Source organism: Gadus morhua, chromosome 20, assembly GCF_902167405.1.
Source record: "Gadus morhua chromosome 20, gadMor3.0, whole genome shotgun sequence".
Lineage (NCBI taxonomy): Eukaryota > Metazoa > Chordata > Actinopteri > Gadiformes > Gadidae > Gadus > Gadus morhua.
In genome coordinates this window covers 15,178,486-15,200,985 of record NC_044067.1, presented here as the reverse complement: position 1 = coordinate 15,200,985, position 22,500 = coordinate 15,178,486, and the positions used below count along the sequence as shown (strand labels likewise).

General features: G+C 46.5%; 1 protein-coding gene across 2 annotated transcripts in view; it reads left to right on the top strand.

The window, feature by feature from the left end:
* il1rapl1a (interleukin 1 receptor accessory protein-like 1a) overlaps positions 1–22,500 on the top strand; it is a 172,197-nt gene that overhangs the window by 97,609 nt on the left and 52,088 nt on the right. For both annotated transcript variants that reach the window (XM_030343958.1, XM_030343959.1), the window contains exon 6: positions 19,985–20,059. In XM_030343958.1, the coding sequence (XP_030199818.1) occupies positions 19,985–20,059 (75 nt within the window). The remainder of the gene's footprint in view (positions 1–19,984; positions 20,060–22,500) is intronic.

Below are 22,500 nucleotides of genomic sequence, written 5' to 3'. Positions count from 1 at the left end.
TCTCTCTCGCTCTCTCACTCTCTCTCTCTCTCTCTCTCTCTCTCTCTCTCTGTCTCTCGCTCTCTCTCTCTCTCTCTCTCTCTCTCTCTCTCTCTCTCTCTCTACCCTCTCTCTTTCGTTCACACTTGGGAGCCAAACAAACCGCAATCCATAGAAACTGTAAAGTTTTGTTCAAGTGCAACTTAAATTGTGTTAAGTTCCCTGTGTGGTGGTGTAAAATACGTGTACCACTCTCCTTTGTCTTTGGAGGACGAGCACAAAGGAGAGCAGCCCACCACACACAGGTACAGTGTGTGCCTGTGTGCCTGTGTCACCTCACATCTCTTGCGTCCCAGTGGTTTCTGTTGGCAGTGAAGGTAAATCATATCTTGGATCTAAGATGCTGGAGCCCTCCCTTCTGCCCCCTCCCTGAACAAAGGCATCGCCCAGAAGTGATCAGAACATACCAAGACAGAATTAACAATGACTTGATGCTGTTTGACGTTGCTGCTGACAGGTTTTGCAGTCATCCCCTGCCAAGCGCTCTGCGCAGGCCGAGCTGCCCTGTCCACATGCATTTGCTCAAATTGCTTCATTACTCAGCTACCACACAATCAATTGTGTGCATGGCAATCAAACCCCTTTTCCCGCACTCCTTTGAATGTTTTGCTGCCCATTGCGCCATGAAATGTGCATAGTGAGGCTGATAGCTAAACACGGATGCAGTTAAAGGGAAGATAACTCTCTGATATGCAATAGGCTAAAGAGGACGTATTTTCCCTTTTAAAACCCAATAAAAATACATTTTAACTACGACATCATTAGCATGCTCTGTCAATTTCTGCCTTCTAAACTTTCTCTCCCCGTCTAGTTCTCTCTCTCTCTCTCTCTCTCTCTCTCTCTCTCTCTCTCTCTCTCTCTCTCTCTCTCTCTCTCTCTCTCTCTCTCTCTCTCTCTCTCTCTCTCTCTCTCTCTCTTTCTCTTTCTCTTCTCTCTCTCTCTTTCTCTCTCTCCCTCTCTCTCTCTCTCTGCTATAATGCACACCTGCAGAATCAGAAACATACTGAATGACTCACAGACAGACTGACACACACACACACACACACACACACACACACACACACACACACACACACACACACACACACACACACACACACACACACACACACACACACACACACACAAGCACACCTCTGTTGGAAAGGGGTTCTTTATTTCATTAACAGCCGCTTGCACGCCAAAATTCATTATGCCACCCTTCTGTTCTGAAGCGGCGAGGCGTGCTAGCTAACGTGCGGAACAAATTTTCTCTTCCCCCCTCATCCCCCCCAATTCCTCCACCCACCTCTTCTCTTCAAGCACCCACCAAACACCCCCCCCCCCCCCCACACTCCTCATCCCTACTAATTATTACGTTTAGGGTGTGATTTACTTGCATCAAGGGCGTCAGCAGAAGAAGGATGCTTGGAGTTGCAGAGTCACGTTTAATTATCACTGTCGAACGGGCTCGTAGGTTCCTGCTCTTTCGGCTTATTTTGTGCCGGAGCTCAGAAACAAACAGGTGGTTTGGCATAAGGATGCAGCGTACCACCTCTTGGGTGTGGATACATAACAGAGACTCTACATCCATAAAGAAGGATGGAATTGAGCAACAACATCATGAATTACACCAAGCTGGTGCTTTGGATGTTAGTCGTGTGTGATGCAGCCCTTGCATGGGGTTCCTGTATCGGACGCATAGCAGATAAAGTCAAACACAGCTGGTCCCGCAGTAACCTGACGCTGTGGGCAATCAAGTATCTAAGAGCAGGTGAGGGTTTTCCTCTTTGCATGGAGAGTATATGTGGATATGTTTGGTGTTAATTGATCAGTGCAACCATATCCCAAAGACAAATGGACTTTGCATTGCAACTGGCCCCGGCCCTGTTGCTATGGAAATGGATGGGGTGACGCATTGGGTCCGAGGGTGCTCTGACAAGAGGAAATAGAATAGCGTCTGTATACTAAATTATGTCTTACAAGGGCTTTGCCGTGGGACCTGCTTTATTTATGAGAGACTAGCAAATACCCCGCCTTCAAATAAAGGTGCCAGGCAGCACCGCTGTTCAGATCAGGGGTCTCCCGTGTCCTTTCCCGCTCATTTCCTTCGCCCTTAATGGCTGCTCCGGCTCTCACCCTCTCGCTTCCCATCTGATGTGCTTTGGCTTTTATCTTCTTTTTTTCCCTTTCACTTCTGTTTCCCTTCTCCTTCAATTTTGCATTTTTTACCTGTTAGCCGACTCTTCTAGCCCTGCCACTATTTTTCATCCTTCTTCCTGTCATTAATGCTTAGATCCAGACCTGGCCCGTGGTGTTTGTTTCAGTTATTGGGGGAGAATAACAGCCTGTTACTGTTGTTCATACAGCATTACTGGTCCTGAGGGTGCTGTAGTTCGCAGTGGAGTGATGACTGTGTATCTGGAATTGCTTGTTTTATGGGTTTTCTATGTGTGTGTGTGTTTGTCTAAGTCTGTTCATGTCCATGTGTGTTGTTGCAAGAGTCTGGTTGAGCACCTGTGTGTGTGTGTGTGTGTGTGTGTGTGTGTGTGTGTGTGTGTGTGTGTGTGTGTGTGTGTGTGTGTGTGTGTGTGTGTGTGTGTGTGTGTGTGTGTGTGTCTTTGTGTAGTTGCAGGCACATATTTCTGTGTGTGTGTAAGAGTGTGTGTGCTTGTGTGCGTGCGTGGTTGTACTTGGTAACATGCGCAGGCCTGCGTCTGTCTGCGAGTATCTGCTTGCAGACACGAGCGTGACCGTCTGCCTGATGCAGGCAGGCTGGTGTTGGCTGCGTAATTGCCGGTTGATTTGTGGCCAGAGAGGGTCCGGAGCCCGGCGGGGCCCTACGACAGTCCTGTCTGAGAGGAGAGTGAGGACCCAGGCCGGCACCCCAGTTAACCCCGGCCACCAGCTGGGCGCCCACAGCCCTCAATCAAAGCCAAATCACCCCCCCTCATCTTTTATTAGCCTGGAATCCAACCATGCCCACCATCACCAAGGAGACAGATTCACTTCCGTCTGGGCATGGGATGTTTCACATTCCCATTCACGTGTGTGTGTGTGTGTGTGTGTGTGTGTGTGTGTGTGTGTGTGTGTGTGTGTGTGTGTGTGTGTGTGTGTGTGTGTGTGTGTGTGTGTGTGTGTGTGTGTGTGTGTGTGTGTGTGTGTGATGAGCGGATGGGTCTGTTATGTGTATATTTATATTGGACTCATCCGCCATCCGAGTCTCTTATTGGATGCCAACGCACACATGACCGCACACCCAACCTTTAATACCACATCTTTGCCTGAAAAAGGGAGAGTGGGAGAGTGGGAGAGAGAGAGAGAGAGAGAGAGAGAGAGAGAGAGAGAGAGAGAGAGAGAGAGAGAGAGAGAGAGAGACTATGGAACAATAGACCAGATAGATGGACGGATAGATAGACGGACAGATGGCCGAACGGACAGACGGGCGGACAGACCGACAGACAGGCCGACAGCGTTAAAGACAGGGTCTGGCTGGAGCGGCTCAGCGGGCATAGGCAGGCCAGGCTGGTCCGCGGGGCCCCCCCGCCGTGATGTCACGATGAGAGACGAGGAGCCGGGGCCCCGGGAGCCACTGGGAAGCAGCGAATGATGGATTGCGTCCAGATGGTCATCGGCGCCGGAAGGACAGCGGGGGCTCTGTTAAGACAGCGATGCACCCCTGTGCGCGGGCACGCGCCACTAACCGCTACACAACCGACCGCGGACACACCACTTAAAATGGATGCCGACGGCCACTTGTCATCGTGATGTCCAGCGCTGCGCCGTAGCCCAGCCTTTGCGGTAGAGCATGTTGTGCATCCCCCCGTGATGGAGCTTTACGTTCTTCTTTGATCGGGCCACAGGTTCATTTCAGTGGTAGCCCCTTTCTCAAGGTTTTCCCAAATCCCGCACATGAATATTCTCTCAGCAGATATTCCCATAGCGCTAACCACAGCTGTGTCCACTTACGTGTATTACCTTTTAAAGCAGTTTTTCAAAAACAGGCAGGGCCTTTTTTATAATATTAAACACATTGATTTATTGGTAGGGCTTACTTACTGATTCTGGCCTGCTCCCAACATGTTTGACCTTGTCTGTGTTTTATGCCAATACTGAAGAATTGATATCAAACCAACTAGGTCTTGCTTTGTCTCGTGTATTAAGTGCCACCACGCATAATGTATCACCTGGCCCTGTTTATTGGCAGACGTTTATTGGCAAGTTTGGCCCTTTCAAATATTAGACCCAAGCATAGCAAACTCTGAATCTATTGAACAAATATTGAACAGACTCCTGCTTGCTGAACCATTAAATCAGCATCAGCCAGAATAATAGACGGCATTACATTTCATAACCAAAGACTAGACTAGACTAGACAATACTAGCCTAGATTTGATTTAGATTCTATACAAATAGATTTCATTAGATTAGATTAGAATAGGCTGGACTATATTTGACAAAATAGTTGACAAACCAGACTAGTCTAGACTAAATTAGATGAAACTAGACATCACTATATTTGATTTGATTAAACCAGATAGGACTGGTTTATGTTAGATTAGATAAAAGAGAGTAAATGAGACTAGACAAGGCTAGACTAGACTAGATAAAATTTAATTAGAATAGATTAGATTAGACTCGACTACTGTAGACTAGATTTAACTAGACAGGACTTGATTTAATACGATTATATTCAATTAGAATAGATTAGACTAGATTAGAATAGACTAGAATACATTATATCACACAAGACTACGTCAGATCAAACTAGACAGGACTAGTTTAGATTGATTCTGATTCGGATCACAGTTTAACATTGTAGGCCAAGAGTTTTCCCTACCAGAGTGCTTGTAGCGACGGAACTTTCCCAGGAGTCATGCCCTTCTTTGTAGGATTAGCAGTTTCTAATGGAGCATCGTTAATTTACCACCCCCCCCCCCCCTCCGGGAAACTATGTGTCATGCCTGGCGTAACAACTCCTGACAAGGGTGATGAAGCGCTTGTTAAACTTGAGAGATCTGCTGGAATTTGAATCGTTGAGATATTAATCAGTGGTGGGGGGGGGTGAAGGCCGAGAGTGGGGGGGGGGAGAGTAGACACAGAGGCCGAAATGAGTGAGATTGAGGGCGAGAGACAAAGGGGCTCCATTGGGTCTGACAAGACAGAGGAGAGGGCGAGAGCAGAGGGGGAGCTGGAGAGATGGAGAGACACAGAGAGAAAGGAATGGAGTGAGAAGCTAATGATCTCCATCTGTCTTAAGTGGCGGCTGGATAGAGTGTCATTAGAGTTTTTTCTGGGCGGGGGGGGGGGGGGGGGGGGGGGGGGGGGGTTTAGGGGATGAGTGGTGAGATGGGGGAAAAAGCAAATAGATACGAGAATACTAATCACAGAGTTATCCGACTGGCCTCACCTGGTACTTACACCTGGGGGCGTCTGTGGGGGCCACAGCCTAGCGAGGGATGAGCCAATGTGTGTGAGTGTGTGAGTGTGTTTGAGTGTGTGTGTGTGTGTGTGTGTGTGTGTGTGTGTGTGTGTGTGTGTGTGTGTGTGTGTGTGTGTGTGTGTGTGTGTGTGTGTGTGTGTGTGGGTGTGTGTGTGTGTGTGTATCTGCACAAGTGTGTGTGTGTACCATCAGTTTAGTGTTCATAACTTTAAATACATTTCGGTTGTCTGTCAAACAAATCTGACAGACACAAAAATACATTACATCGGTTTTATTCCGCCGGTCTGGAACTCTTCAGGAGCGCAGTGGATGTGTCGGTTTCACCTCAGCCAGCACTTTCCCTACTTTTGTATTCTGTTTCACTGCAGCCCCAGAAATTCAGGAGAGGAATACGTTATGAGTGACAAATGGTTCGATATTCAAATCAAGGAAGTCTACCGTGTTCCGGCTGAACACTGGATGTTGATTTTGGCTGAGCGTTGACTATTGGCCCCCTCGCTATATCGGGCACGTCGCTGTGTTTTCCAGACGGCGTCGCAGCTTTTCCTAAGCCACATGCTTTATTGACTGAGTAAAAATGGAGCGCAGAGGAGCAGAGATGCCCCCCTCACCAAACTCTCAGTCCGCTCCCCTCCTCTAAAAGAGGAGAGGGTGGGTATCGGTTCTCAACTCAAGCCGTCCCGTCAGACAGACCCATTACATCACCACCAACACCACCATTTTATCTTCGGGAGACTCCATTTTGGATCTCTGTCCCATCCAATGGAGCCAGGGAACCAATTAACAGATACGCCACTCGGAGGGAGTTAAGATAATTAACTCCCCCACTCAGGGGCTTGGCAGTGCCAACTTAAAACAATGCTCACTGGATTATTACCAACACTCTGCTTTTACGACTCCTTAAGGTTTTTTTTTTTTTTTTTCTGTGTCGGCCATTGTAAAATATAAGCTTGTTTTAGCATTATAGCTGCTATTCATCATTCTAAATGCTATTATCTTAGAGCTATTCCAGTCTAATTATTCTCAAAGGATTTTGAGAATAATAGAGTAATAGACATTGAGTTTTATAAACACAATATGCTCTCCTCTCTTAATCTTAAAGCCACTGTATATTGAAAACTGCTAATATGGGGCAGCCGCAGAAACACCTAGCCATCCTGCTGCATGCTAATCGAAAGCTTGTGTGCATTTTGTAATAATAGACTCACATAGCGAAATACATTAGTAGCTCTAATGTTAAGGTATGTGCCTTGGCACACACACACACACACACATGCACAGGGACACACACACACTGGACATATAAACCCAAACATATAGGTTTTGAATGCTAACACATTGCCTGTCAATGTACACAACCTGAGTGTCACAGCAGACACACGCTCTCTCGACACACACACCACACACACACACACACACACACCACACACACACACACACACACACACACACACACACACACACACACACACACACACACACTCCACCACACACACACACACACAGACACACACACACACACACACACACACACACACACACACACACACACACACACACAGAGACACATACAGTGCGCTCCAGCCAAGCACCGTGGTTTGCCCAGCGAGGGTTCGGAGTGGGGGGGGGGGGGGGGGGGGGGGGGGGTGAGGGGAGGTGATGTAACAGATGGCAGGAGGTTACACCGTAGGCGGCCTAGCCGTTCCTGCACTACAGTCTGTGTGTGTGTGTGTGTGTGTTGTGTGTGGTGTGTGTGTGTTGTGTGTGTGTGTTTGTGTGTGTGTGTGTGTGTGTGTGTGTGTGTGTGTGTGTGTGTGTGTGTGTGTGTGTGTGTGTGTGTGTGTGTGTGTGTGTGTGTGTGTGTGCAGCACTCTGTGGCCTTGTCCCAGGTATGGGGGCCACTGTAAGCATCGTTAGACACCTGGCCAGACTTGCGGCCCGCTATTCTCAGTCACGGTGCAATGACAAGTAGGTCACACGCACGCGCATGCATTCATGCACACACACGAGCACACACACATAGAGACATAAACATACGCACACAAAGACATGCATATACACACAAAAGGAGACACACACACAGACACACATACAAGGAAATATTTACACCTGCATACATAGACATACATAGATAAACAAACACACACACAAACAAATACACCACACACACACACACACACACACACACACACACACACACACACACACACACACACACACACACACACACACACCACACACACACACACACATGCACACAAACACATGCCCACCATTGCTAAGTGAGAGTATGTATGTTCCTGCAAGCTTGTTCTAATGTGCCTGGGATGGGTTAATCCTTCAGGTGCTTGCCCACCTGCCCACCTGTTCGCCCTTTCCCCTCTCTGTCAGACAGACAGATTAACAGACAGACAGACAGACAGACAGATAGGCAGACAGGCAGAGTAGCATAATGGACCCCGGCCACCAGTGCTCCCCACCCCACTCCTCATAAGCCTTCAGAGATCCCTGCTGATTGGGCTGCTAATCCTCTGTCATTACCTGCTGTAGCCCTCCTGGCTGCTGGCTGTTTGCTGGCCATAGTCCCTCATGTCGGGTAGCATGTCTCTCTATCGCTCTCTCTCTCGCTCCTTCCTATCACACTCTTTATCTTAATATCCCTCCCTCTCACTCTCTCTCCCCCCTTTCTTTCTCTCTCCCTCTCTATCTCTCTCCCTATCTCTCTTTAGCTCACTTTCCCTCACCCTCTCTCTCTCTCTTTCTCTCTCTCTCTCTCTCTCTCACACTTTATCTCGCTTTCCCTAGCCCCCTCAATCTCTCTCTTCTCTTCTCTTCCCTCCTCTATCTTCTCGCTTTTCCCTATCTCTCCCCCATCTCTCTCTCCTCCCCCCCCCTCCCTCTTCTCTCTCTCCTCTCTCTCTCCCCCTCTCTTCTCTCTCTCCCCCTCTCTCCCCCCCTCCCCCCCCCTCCCTCTCTTCCTCTCTCTCTCTCTCTCTCTCTCTCTCTCTCTCTCTCTCTCTCTCTCTCTCTCTCTCTCTCTCTCTCTCCCCCCTTTCTCTCTTTCTCTCCCCCTCTCTCTCTCTCTCTCTCTCTCTCTCTCTCTCTCTCTCTCTCTCTCTCTCTCTTCCTCTCTCTCTCCTCTCTCTCTTCTCTCTCTCTCTCTCTCTCTCTCTCTCTCATAACAAAGAAACGGGGCAGGAGACAGCGCGAAAATCAATGTTTCTTCATTTAATTGCCTCAAAAGCAATGAATCAAACAGATATAAACAATCATGGTGCAAAGCACAAATCAAATCTCCCGCTCCCGCTCCGCGTCTCTCCAGGCCAGGCCCCCTTTTATCCGGTTCACGGGGACCAGTGTGTGTGTGTGTGTGTGTGTGTGTGTGTGTGTGTGTGTGTGTGTGTGTGTGTGTGTGTGTGTGTTGTGTTGAGCTGTTGCGCTGCCGATCTGCTAAGCGCCGGGCCTGCATTATTGAATGTGTACAAGCTGTCTGAGAGCATAGCTTTAATGGAAGAATAGTGTAGTGCACGCCCTCGCAATTGGGGAACATTACCACACGCACACACACACACACACACACAGATTGTATCTGCAATACATGACACACACACCCACAGTGTAGTGTGCAGAGTGCAGACTGAACCGGTGCTATAAAGGGAACTGGAGGGGTTCACCGTGAGGTTCCCAAGGGCGCTGGTCGGGGACAGTTGGGGGGCAGCCATGATGACGGAGGTGTTACCAAGGGGCCAAGGCTCTTAAAGTGACAGGAACACGGGAACACGTGTAAGAGCTGGACGTCTTAAAGGAAAGATACCATTTTGGGTGATCACAACGTTGTAGCCGTCACTCCTGGCTGCACTCAAACATCCATAACCGGTATCCTTTGGCAAATTGACTTCCCTGTTCCGATTCGGCAAAAGGGCATTTAGTGCCGACGTGCCTTCAACGAGTGTAAACAAGAGCAATATAGCACTTTGTTCTTTTGAAATCAATGTGGGTCGGTCGGTCAAGGGTTAACAGAGAAAACAACAGTGAATCGCCATACAAGTGCTCTGATCCCAAAGATCCAAGTGCTATATTGCTACTGTTTATGTTTCTGGTAATAGCGCGCCCGTTAAATGCTCTCCGGCAGAGTTGGTACAAGGGTTTTTTTTATAATTATATTGGTAACTGAAGCCGGGAGAAACTGATAGGATGGTTTGATCAACCAGACCGCAATTGTCCTTTAAGAACCGAACTTAACAGATGAAAGTGAAAGAAAATAAAAGAGAATAAAGAGAAAAGGTGAATAACGCTAGCTTAGCATCATGGTGATGATGGCACCAGCTAAACCCCCCTCCCAGCACACACTCACAAACAAACACACATCGTCGTATGCTCTCCTCTGAGATATTCTTTACACTCTGTCTGTGATCTTTCCCTCCTTTGTTCTGATTCATCTTCTATCACACCCAAACATAGCAAATAGCAAACAGCTCCACGTTGTACAACAAGTTGCAATGGCCATGGTTGAAATGTGTTCCTGCATTCCTTCAAAACAAACACACACACACACACACATTCATTCTACAACTGATATGGTGTTTTTTCTGATAGCTAGACTGTCTTAAGTGACTTCACGTTTTGTGTGTGTTGTCTCTTCACATGGTGACAGTGTGTCAATGCCAAACTTCATAAAGTTAGTTCTGCTCTTAATGCGGAGATGCTAAGTGGAATCTAAAACATCTGCTGACTGAATGACTTGAGTAGTGATACTTTACTCTGGAACAAAAAGAAAGAGTGCACCATATGCACCAAAATCCCTCCAGAGGCCATCTAGATATCTGATTGGGAAGGTGAACGAGTGCATGTGCGTCTGTGTGTTTGTGTGTATGTGTGCTCATATGCTTGATTTTGTTTGTGTGTGTGTGTGTGTGTGTGTGTGTGTGTGTGTGTGTGTGTGTGTGTGTGTGTGTGTGTGTGTGTGTGTGTGTGTGTGTGTGTGTGTGTGTGTGTGTGTGTGTGTGTGTGTGCTCGTACAAGCGTGCCTTGCCTGATGTGTGACCATCTTGTATATTGTGTGCGTGTGTGTGTGTTTGTGTGTGTGTGCGTGCGTGCGTGGGAAAGAGAATACGAGAGATCATGCAAACATAAGATATATGCTTTTGCATGATTCATTTATTTTATACATAGATACACATGTTTCTTTGTACTAATGGTTTCTTACGGGCATGTTTGTGCATAGATGCATGCAAATGTGTGTCTGCTTAGTCTGTGAGATGAAGAGAGAAGGCATAACCATATTTTTTTAACGAAGTATTGGTCCCCGGCAGTGTGTGGTAATGTTACTTTTTAAGGTGACTTATTTTGCAGCGTCAGCCACTGAGAGAAGTAACTTGTTAGAGCCCTCTTGCTTTTCCGAAAATGAAAACCCCTGTGCGATTCTTTGTGGGTTAAAAAAAACCTTCACACTCTCCGATAAGACTGCCTTTGTTGGTTGCTATAATCCAAAAACGTCTGAGCGGGTAAACAGATTATTTACAAAAGTCTTTAAAAGGTTACTTCCAGGAAACGTTTGACTGCCATGCTGTTCTTTCTGCATCCCTCTCACTGCGATGATGAAATAATCTGAAATGGTTTCAATCTTAATTCACACAACATCCGACATCGAAATTACGAAAAAGAAATCAGTGGCAAAATGCTGTTGAGGAGTGTCTATTACCGAAATAATAAGCAGGAGTATGACAGCTTGGTTCAAAGGACGTGCGCTCTGTTTACAGAGTTATATCAGGCACATCCTACTGTATCGTAAATAGCATCTTGCTAGCTGAACTAAACATGCGCAGTACCCGGCTACCAGAAACATTGCGAATGCGTCTGGGATTTTAAAATTAACGCATTGCGTGTTTGAAAACGTAACTTAAAAAAATATTAATTGAATTGCAAAACTAACACGCATAGCCCCAATCCCTGGTCGTTGGTGACAGAAGGTCATAGAGGCTAGTCCTGTGTGGATGAATATGATTTGACATGCAACATGACATTCAAATGGAATATAGTATGAGAAATGTCCCAACAAATGTAAAGCAGTTCCAGCCTTTTTTACTATGGGAATGATCTGCAGCTGCAGTGTAAATATTGCACATGATGGATATTTGTGTGTGTATGTGTGTGTGTGTGTGTGTGTGTGTGTGTGTGTGTGTGTGTGTGTGTGTGTGTGTGTGTGTGTGTGTGTGTGTGTGTGTGTGTGTGTGTGTGTGTGTGTGTGTGTGTGTGTGTGCAGAGGGACCGGTAAAACATGTGGATTCTCCAATTGAATTGAGAAAGAGTTTCACTTTTATTATTTCTACCTCAGCTTTTTTCTCTCCCTCTCTCCCCTCGCTTTCTCTTTCTTCATCTCTCTCTCTCTCTCTCTCTCTCTCTCTCTCTCTCTCTCTCTTTCTCTCTCTCTCTCTCTCTCTCTTTCTGTCTCTCTCACTCGCTCTCTCTCTCTCTCACTCTGTTTCTCTGTCTCTCTCTTCCTCTTACGTAGTCCTTATCACTGTTCCTCTCTCTCTCTCTCTCTCTCTCTCTCTCTCTCTCTCTCTCTCTCTCTCTCTCTCTCTCGCTCTCTCGCTCTGTTTCTCCGTCTCTTTGTCTCTGCCTGGGCGTCCTTGCTCACACCTCATTATTCTGTAAAACAATAGGACCATTAAAATGTTCCTCCTTCATTTCAAACACTCTTCACTTTCCCTGACGGCCTAATTGAGGCTCTTGTTGAGAACGTGATGAGAGTTATATGACAAAACTGCGTAAAGTGTAATCCAAGATGAGAGGCTGGAAAACAAATCAGGACAGTCTTAATGAGCTGATAAATCTGTATTCTTCTTCATATTAATATTATTATTTTTAATAGCAATATATTTTAGATATATATAGTTTTTTATTTTTTATGGTGGGCCCTCAGTTGGGCTTGCTTGAAATGCAAATGTGTCGTCTGAGGTTTGTTAGCTAAACAATATTTGTCATTTAACAGTACATTTTTTCCAAACATATTCAAATGTAAAGGTCCCCTACATAGGAACACTCTGCCTCAGGATTCGTAGCTAAGAGCAAACTGGTACTGACTATTGACTCCTTTGGATTGGGCTAAAGCCGTATGTGGGCAGGCAGATGCGAGACAATGTTGTAAGAAGTTAGGGTCGCAAGAACTTCAAACTGAACATCGCCACATCAGAGTTAAATGGAGGATGTGGGCCAAGGGTCATGTTGAAGGCTGTCGGATGTCGTCAAAGACCTTTGCCTATAACAAGGCACGTTCACGTCCAAAACAGACACCTTCCTTCACCCACACACACACACATGCACACACACACACACACAAACCTGCTGAGGTGGCAAATTCCCAGTAAACCCTTTGCAATCGATAATGCATTTTCCTACAAAGTCTTTTCTCTCCTCGGCTTAACTCTTTCCATCATTTCCCGTACTGGAGTGTCGTTTCTTCCCTGACTGCTCATCACTGCTCTTCCTCTACACCAACCCTTCCTTCAGCCATAAGCTGGCATGAAGGTATATGCTAATAGTGTACACATTTCCCTCATGTTTATATTGATAGTCTGTGAATAGCCTCTTTAATTAGTTTTTGCTTTAATTTGACACTGATATTGATTATTACAGGCGAGCAAGGTGGCTGTTTTTGGACGGCGTGATTGCTTTAGTGTTTCATTAAGCGGGTTCACCGAGTACAGCAGCGCTAGCTACGGTTGGATTAGCAGCTCCGCGGCGGCGGCGGTGCTTGAGCTGTTGTGCACACGACGGTGACTCACGACACTGGGATCCCGGGCACGTTTTCTGGCATTTTATTTCGGTAACAAAGGAGCCTTTATCTTCTTCAGTACCGCATGCAGTGCTTTCTATTCCTCTTGGATGTTTGGATGCTTGTTGTTGTTGGGAGTAGTTCTTATCCCGCCTCCCCATCCCCCCCTCACCGTCCCCACCCAAACTGCTCCGATACTGTCCCTCCCCCCCCACCTCCTTTTACACCCCCATCCCCCTCTCTCCCCATCCCGTCTCCCGGGGGAGGATCGAGGTTTCAGAGTTCTGGAATTGGATGGCCGGTGCTAGGAGGGGACGCTGTTAGGGTGTCATAGTGGGGCTGGGGGGTCGGACGGGGTGATTACAGTGTCATTAGGGGGAGGTAATGGAGGCAGCTCACAGATGAGATGGGCCTTCAGCAGCAGAAGCAGCAGCAGCAGCAGCAGCAACCGGGCCAACAGTCACGTTAACGTGTGGGGGGAGCCTGCGCTGCACCCTACAGCCGGCGATCAGCAGGACAGGCGCTCTGGGACCTGTTTAACTTAGGGCCCGTCCCGACTCAGCGAGAGACAGGGCTCCAGAGGACTCCCAGGACTCTGTGTGGGTGACACACACACACACATACACACACACACACACACACACACACACACACACACACACACACACACACACACACACACACACACACACACACACACACACACACACACACACATACACAAAGGCATGATGAAGAAACGCACACACACAGGCACTCACACGCACTCTCTCTCTCTATCTCTCCCTCGCTCTTTATCGTTCTCTCTTCCTCTCTCTGTCCTCCATCTCTCCCTCTCTCTTTTTCTCCTCTAACTCTCCCTCTCTCTCTGTCTCCTCTATCCCTCTCTCCATTCTTCTGGCCCTGAATCTCTTCAATGCTCCTATTAATCTGAACTCTCCCAGCTGGGCTGCCTTTGTTGGTAGAAGTGCCCGAAACCTTTGGGAGCCAATTACCTAAAGTCCAAAGGACAGTACAGCCCTCTGTTTGCAACTTCCACCATTTTGTCAATGGTCTGAGTGTGCTTCTCTTTCAATGAGTACATGTATCTCTTGCACATATGTGCACATGTGACTATATGATCCTGTGTGTGCATGTTTTTGTCATATACATTATTGTGTTTGTGTGTGTGTATGTGTGTGTGTGTGTGTGTGTGTGTGTGTGTGTGTGTGTGTGTGTGTGTGTGTGTGTGTGTGTGTGTGTGTGTGTGTGTGTGTGTGTGTGTGTGTGTGTGGGTGTGTGTGTGTGTGGGTGTGCTTGAGTGTGTCTAAGTGTGTATCCAGCTTTGCATTTCCACAGTCGAGTGCCCATCCACATGGCATGCATCCAAACACAGCCATAGCGAGGTGCAGCGAAGGGTCACGGCTATAAGAGTGTGCATGTACGAGGCTCTACATGGGAGAGGTACAACTCTCTGTGAGTACGTGCAAGGCGCGTGTAAGTGGCCCGCCGGCCCGCATATGAAGTCCTCACTCCCCTCTATCTTTCACTTGATTATGCTGCTCCTGTCACCTTGGTCGCCAATTTACAGGAAGGGTATAAGCCCCTGAATATCCTGCCCCCCCCCATACACACACACACACAGACAGACACACACACACACACATACATATGAATAATCACATATAGACACGCACAATCCCACAACCCCCCCCCCCACACACACACACACACACACACCCTCCAGCTAACAGGAGAGGGCCAGCCATCCGAGCTATTCCAGTTCCATTCGTAATTCATTAATTTGCTGTTTCCCTACAGTCAGTCACCCAGGATAATCCATCTCCAAAGTCCAGCGAGCTTTTCCGCCACCGAGCAGAAATGGGATTGTGGATGACTGATCACAAAGCTTATATCCATAGAGTCGCACTCAGTGGTAATGTGGCCCCACGCTCGCAGACGAGGGTCCAAGCACACACACATCTGGTGCGCAGCGAGAGAGAGAGAAAGAGAAAGAAAGAGAAAGAGAGGGAGAGAGTGCTTAAATCTCCCTGCAGTGCCATTTATTCCTGACAGCAAAGCAGCGTGGAAGTGATATACGTTACGGAGCGAGCCAAAGCTTCAAAGAACTAGCGGACAGAGACATAGTTACACGCTTAGACACACTTACACAAACACACAAGCACACATACACTCAGAAACACAGGATATAGGTTGTATATTCTGGCGCACCATACTTAGCGGGGAAGTTTCCAGAAGAAGTTGTCACCGTTTCATAGTGTTTGTGTGTGTGTGTGTGTGTGTGTGTGTGTGTGTGTGTGTGTGTGTGTGTGTGTGTGTGTGTGTGTGTGTGTGTGTGTGTGTGTGTGTGTGTGTGTGTGTGTGTGTGTGTGCGTGCGTGCGCGTGCGTGTGCGTGTGCATGTATGCGTACGGGTATGTTGGTACTAAAAAGTGGCCTGGTAGATAACAGAGACTCTTATAGTCAGTTTTCCTGCCAGTTAAATAGAGACTCAAAGTAATTTAGAGTTGGACACGGTATACAGTAACAGCTTATAATTACGTGGCTCATTAACAACCCACCGAAACACGTTGGTATTGTTCTTCACACACTTCCCAGCTCCAACAGCACCAACTCTTTCCACCACAAACACACACATCCCATCACAAACGACACAACAAAGAAGAATTTGATATGAATAGTATATATGTATAATATATTCATACATACAATATATAAAATATATATAAATATATATATATATATATATATATATATATATATATATATAGACATATTATCTATATATATATATGTATCTATACTTCCAAGCCTCCAGCCAGAGGCTGGTACGTCTGTATGGCTATACATTCCTTCGTCTGATACTGTGGCTCATTAGAGGCCGTCGTTAGACAGCACAGAGTCACCTGTGTGGCTCCTCTCCTTTTGTTCCACTCTGGCGTGCGTGGGAGGGGGGGGGTTAGACTGCGTCTCTGTATCATCCGCGCTCCTCTTTGAAAACGCGTTGTCTCCCCCTGAACCAAGATAATTAATGTATTTCTCCATAAAGCAATGGTAATTAAGATAATGAGATTTTCAGAGTGAAGTGTAGCATACCAAAACGAGGGGAGGTGGAGGGAGATACAGCAGGAGAGAGAGAGAGAGAGAGAGAGAGAGAGAGAGAGAGAGAGAGAGAGAGAGAGAGAGAGAGAGAGAGAGAGAGAGAGAGAGAGAGAGAGAGAGAGAGAGGGACTGGAGGGGGGGGGGGGGGGGGGGGGGGGGTTCTTGCTCATCTTGGCTTTGTAATTCTTCTCATCCAGTGTCTCATCGCTCTCTCTAGCCTCTCTCTTCTCTCTCCAGTATATTGCCAACGCCCCTTTTTTCTTTTTAACATCGGCTTATCAGTGCTGCTGTTGCTGGATCAGTTACTACACCCACCAACCCATCCACACACACCCGAAACACACAACAACATACAAACGCATACACACACCCACACACCTCTTCCCCCGCCTACGCGACCTGTGCTCGTTTGTCCTGGGTTTGCGTGGCGCGTAATTAGCTATAGGATCACCCAGTGTGTAATTATGTATAGCAGTGTGATATGTAATTAGAATAGTATCAGTATCTAGTGTAATTTGTGCTGCATGATTACCTATTAACAGTGCAAACAGTTGTGCCTAAGAGCCTGTGACCGTTGGCTACAACACCAGTGTCCCTCTCTGTCACTATCTACACGCCAAAGGGAGAGGAGAGGGAGCAAGAGAGTTACCAGCTGGAACCCATGCCGTTCACACTGTGGAGGGATACTCTGGAACACCCCTTTCAGTCGCTTTTTTACAGGATTCCTATGCCCTCCCATCTGGATCGGTAATCATTAAATGTGTCTCGCTGCGGTGCAGAATAGACACTGCGCTTTACAAGGCTGAATGCCTCACTTCTGATAAAAGCCAGGACTTTACTTTCTGAAAACCGTGAATTATGGCTGCGCACTGCTGCACTGCCTCGCCAGTTCTCCCTCCAAACACGCACACACACATGCTTCTACGCACACACACACACACATACTTATGCCAACGCACACGCACAAACCCACACACACACACACACACACACACACACACACACACACACACACACACACACACACACACAACACACACACACACACACACACACACACACACACGCACAAGCTCATACACCCACAGAACAGGAGGCGAGCGATGGGTCCCTTAAACAGCTTGTTAGGGAGTGCTTATAATAAGTCTAAAGATGTAAGGGGTACTAAGGACACTCGGAGGAATCATCCTAATGAAGGCAGGGGCCTAACGAAGTGGCCTGACTGCCCGCCATAGGACGCCTTCACAACCGTGTAATTAGACGAGGCTGAACGGGCTGCTGTCCGGAACACAGCGTTGCTTTTCACATTCTTACGGTTTCCTTTTGTTGCTGTGCTCCCGAAATGAAACATCAGGTTAGTTAACATGTTCCCTAGTGCTCTTTTTTTTCTTTTTCACATGGCCTAAAACACACTCAGTGATCGCCTTGGTTTTTTCCGGACTCTTCTATGTGTGGGTGTGTGTGTTGGTGTGTCTGTCTGTCTCTCCTTCTGTCGGTCTGTTCTTCTGTCTTTCTTTCTGTGTGTGTGTGTGCCTGTGTGTGTGTGTGTGTGCGAGTGTGGCTGTGTTTGTGTCTGTGTGTGCGTGTGTGTGTGTGTGTGTGTGTGTGTGTGTGTGTGTGTGTGTGTGTGTGTGTGTGTGTGTGTGTGTGTGTGTGTGTGTGTGTGTGTGTGTGTGTGTGTGTGTGTGTGTGAGAGTGAGTGTGTGTGCGTGTTTGTGTGTGCGTGCACTAATCAAGGGCCACAGTAACAATTTCGTTTTCATAGATCTAAATGTATCCGGGGAGGAGGAGGGGTAATGGTCACCCAGATCCCATTCGTTATTCAGCTGTTACTGTTAGCCAGCCACTCTGGCTGGGCTGATTGGTTCCAGCCAAGCCAATCATTCCCCACATTAAGATGGTCTGAGGCCCACTTCGCCTTCTGAAATGGCACGAGTAAATCGTATGGTTTAACAAGGCGCGATTTGTGTGCATACATTAAGCGAATAATACCCGTGTTGTAATACAAATATTGGATATGTATAGCTCTATCTATATTTATATGTTCCCCATTTTACTTGACGTGCCGTCTGCCATTTTGTGCCAATGTGTAGCTCATTATGTAATCCAAAAAGGAATGTTTTCATCCCGTTAATCGCGGGTCCAATCTTCTCCCCGTGGGTTTGTTCTGTCGACACTGCACACTTCGGCTTCCTCATATGTCTTGGGGATTAAGGGGAATCCAGCTCTTCACATACTGATAAAGATCCTATTTCACAGTAGGGGTTCCATCATTTCTTCACAATATTCTCCTAATAAGCGACCACGTCATCACATTAATCTTCACTAGGCAAAGATCTCCCTCTCAGGTGTATTAGCATATTATTTTCTGAGTCACTTCCCATTATCTTGTATAAATGAATCCTCATACCCTCAACTCCCCCTTCACCCGCTGACAAGGATGAACAATGCCGAATAGAGCTATTTATCCGTGTGTGCATTTTCATGCGTCGATATGTGCGTTTCTGCGCTCGCGCGTGCGCATACTTGAATGTGAATGTGCATGTGCCTCTGTGCATACCTGAACGTGTGCATGTGTGTGTGTGTGTGTGTGTGTGTGTGTGTGTGTGTGTGTGTGTGTGTGTGTGTGTGTGTGTGTGTGTGTGTGTGTGTGTGTGTGTGTGTGCATGCGTGTATACGTATGTTTGACTGTCTGTCTGGGAAGGAGGACAGTGGAGGGAAAGGTGTACGTTGTTGAGTGTGTGTGTCTCTCATTTTGCACGCTCACATGTATGACCCCTCCCCAATCCCCAATCCCCCCAATCCCCCCCCCCGCTCTCCCACCCCCTTTGACGAGAGTTAAACACACAAAGGCTCATAACGGGAGGTGAGATCTGCAGCGTGTTCAGGATCTCCCCAGAGTAGCACCAGCAGCCAGACCCGACAAACACCGTATGGATGATTAGCATCATTAGTGCATCAGCTGCTACCTCTCACACCCACACACACACAGATGCACACACTCACAAACGCAAACACACACTTCGTAATGACTCTTCAAACACACAACACTGACAAGGATTAACTGGTGGTTTGTTCCCAGCAAACCAGTGATTAATGTATGATTAGAAGCGGGCCAATCGTGTCTGAGTTCTATTGACACGAGAGAATGTTGTGGCTATTAAAACATGGAGATGATGGAGAGAGAGAGATACAGAGAGAGAGACGGAGAGAGAGACGGAGAGAGAGACGGAGAGAGAGAGAGAGAGAGAGAGAGAGAGAGAGAGAATGGGCAGAGATGGATAGAGAATGTGGAAAATGGTTGAGGAGGAAGGGAACAAGCAAGTTGTTTTACATAGAGGTTGTGGAAGGAGAGGAACAGAAAAAAATAGTAAATCCTGTTTTGTTGTTGTTTGTATCTGTTGCGGTGCGTCTGGGTGCCAAGAACTCCTCTCCCCGTGAGGCAGAGGGTGACACAAAGGAAAACATTGGGGAACATCTGGAACGAGGAGAAACTTGGCAAACCCAAACACAGCTCAATCACCGAGGAGAGCTGGCTAAAAGTCCTTCAGAAGGTCCGGCCTAGTCCTCCCTCTTCCGTCGTCGCCGTATTGTGTCTAAATTGTATATTTCTCCTCCTCCCCCTCCCTTCTTTTTGCATTTCAGCTCCTCTAACCGACAAGCCGCCAAAGATCCTGTTTCCCTCAGAAAACAAGATTACCAACATGGAGCTCCAGCTAGGTAGGAGCGTGTCCGGGATTTCCTCTGGCATATATGTGTGTGTGTGTGTATGTGTGTGTGTGTGTGTGTGTGTGTGTGTGTGTGTGTGTGTGTGTGTGTGTGTGTGTGTGTGTGTGTGTGTGTGTGTGTGTGTGTGTGTGTGTGTGTGCGCGTGCGTCTTTGCGCATGTGTGCGTGTTTGAGTGTGCATGTGAACGAGCGAAAGCGCTTCTCATTTTCAAATGAAAAGAAGCGAATGACTGAGCGCCATGCTTGCCAACACACCTCCCGGCGTGGAAGGCAAATGGAAGATGGCACGTTGTTTGTTTATCGGAAGAAGAAGACGGAAAACAGAGGAAAAAATAAGAAAAAGAAGAAATATCGTAATTTTTTGTTGTTTTTTTTGTGCATGCAAATCCCTGTGTGCCAACGTCCCTGGGCTGCTCTGTCAACAATGGAGTGCCCATATGGCGTCCAGGCCTCCGTGCACACTGGTACCACATGGGCAGCGGACGCTCACACACACCGCTGTTTGTCTTCTATGATCGGGGATGAGTGAGGGGAGAAGAAGGGTCATAACGCATAACTTGTTTGTGTGTGCATGTGTGTGTGTGTGTGTGTGTGTGTGTGTGTGTGTGTGTGTGTGTGTGTGTGTGTGTGTGTGTGTGTGTGTGTGTGTGTGTGTGTGTGTGTGTGTGTGTGTGTGTGTGTGTGTGTCAGTGTGTGTGTGTTTGTGTGTGTGTGTGTGTTTGTTTGTGTGTGTCAGGGTGTGTATGTTTGTTTGTGTGTGTGTGCGTGTGTGTTTCTATGTTTGTGCGTGTGTTCGAGTGTGTGTGTGTGTGTGTGTGTGTGTGAAAGCATATTGCTTGATTTCTGGGCACTGTCAGCTGCCCACATGGTGTCTGGTGCTCTCTGAATGTCTAATGCATCTGTCAGGGTGAAAGTGATTGCAACAAAATAGAAGAGTCCGGAAAAAAAAACAAGGGGATCTCTAGGCGTGTGTATTAGGCCATGCGACAAAAAAAAAGAGCAATAGAGAGAGAATGAGACTGAGCGAGGGAGAGAGAGAGTAAGATAAGTGCACATAAACAAGGACATGAGAGGCAGCCACACTGTATAGAGAGTTGTTACAATGTTGATAAAAAAGGAATTCAGAATGCTTTCATGCCCTCCATTTGTATTGTGTTTTATTAGTATTACTCTGGGAATTCAAGAAAATAGCAATTCTCCTTTGTTCTTGAGAAGGCGGGGTATTTTATGTTTTTGCCCTGGGTGTTTGTTGCACTTGTATCCACTTGAATGTGTCTTTGCGAGTGGCTGTCAACAGTCATCACAGTTAAATGAGAGAAAAGGGAACTACAATTTTTATAAAAAGAGGGTTCTGAGAGATAGATAGAAATATACAGCAGTAAAGATATATATATATATATATATATATATATATATATATATATATATATATATATATATATATATATATATACTGTATATATATGGATGGATATAAACATACCATTAAAGAGATATATATATAGATAGAGATATTTTGCTGGATGGATATACATAGAGATACATAGATAGATAGAGATACCTAAAACCATAGATCCATAGAGATCCATAGCGATCCATAGATATACAAAGACATATAGAGATCCACAGCGATCCATAGATATACCAAAGACATATAGAGATCCATAGATACATTGATACATAGATATACATAGATTAACATGGATACAGAGAGAAACATAGAGATATAGATTCATGAAGATGAATAGTGTTACATGGATACAAATCGACACAAAAAGATAGATAGATGGATAGATACATATAGATTCATTGAAGAAATTGAGATACATAAATACATAGATTTATCATAAAGATACTAAGATGTTTTAAAAATACATAGAAAAGAGAGATGGATAAATAGAGAATCAATACGCATTAATAAATTCTGAAGAATAAAGAAAACTAGCAGATCTAATATCATGGCCCCCTATTGTTCCCCAGCTGTGTCTATAGCACACTCTGACTCTGAGGTAAATATTTTACAGCCTGGCTCCATTTTGTTTGTGGAAAAGTTATCTCTCTCACTGGTTAGGGCCCGTTTTTATCTAGTTGTATTTATTCGCCTCTTCCTTAATATTTGTTGAGTCATGGCCTGAGCCGCTTTATGGAGCTATGTGGCAGATTTACAGCAGCCAGACCTTCCATACAGAGCCCTCTCTCTCTCTAAGGGCAAGGGAGCGAGAGACAAAGACAGAGGAAGGGAGAGAGAGGTAGAGGTAGAGAGAGAGAGAGAGAGCTGGTAAACAAAGAGGAAAGGTAGAGACACAGAGAGAGAAAGATACACATAAGAGCAATCAAGCCACAAAAAGGAGGAAGATAGATGCAGAGAGAAAGACACAGGAAAGGGTTAGGATTGAGGGAAAGGCATAGACAGAGAAAGAAGAAGAGAGGGGG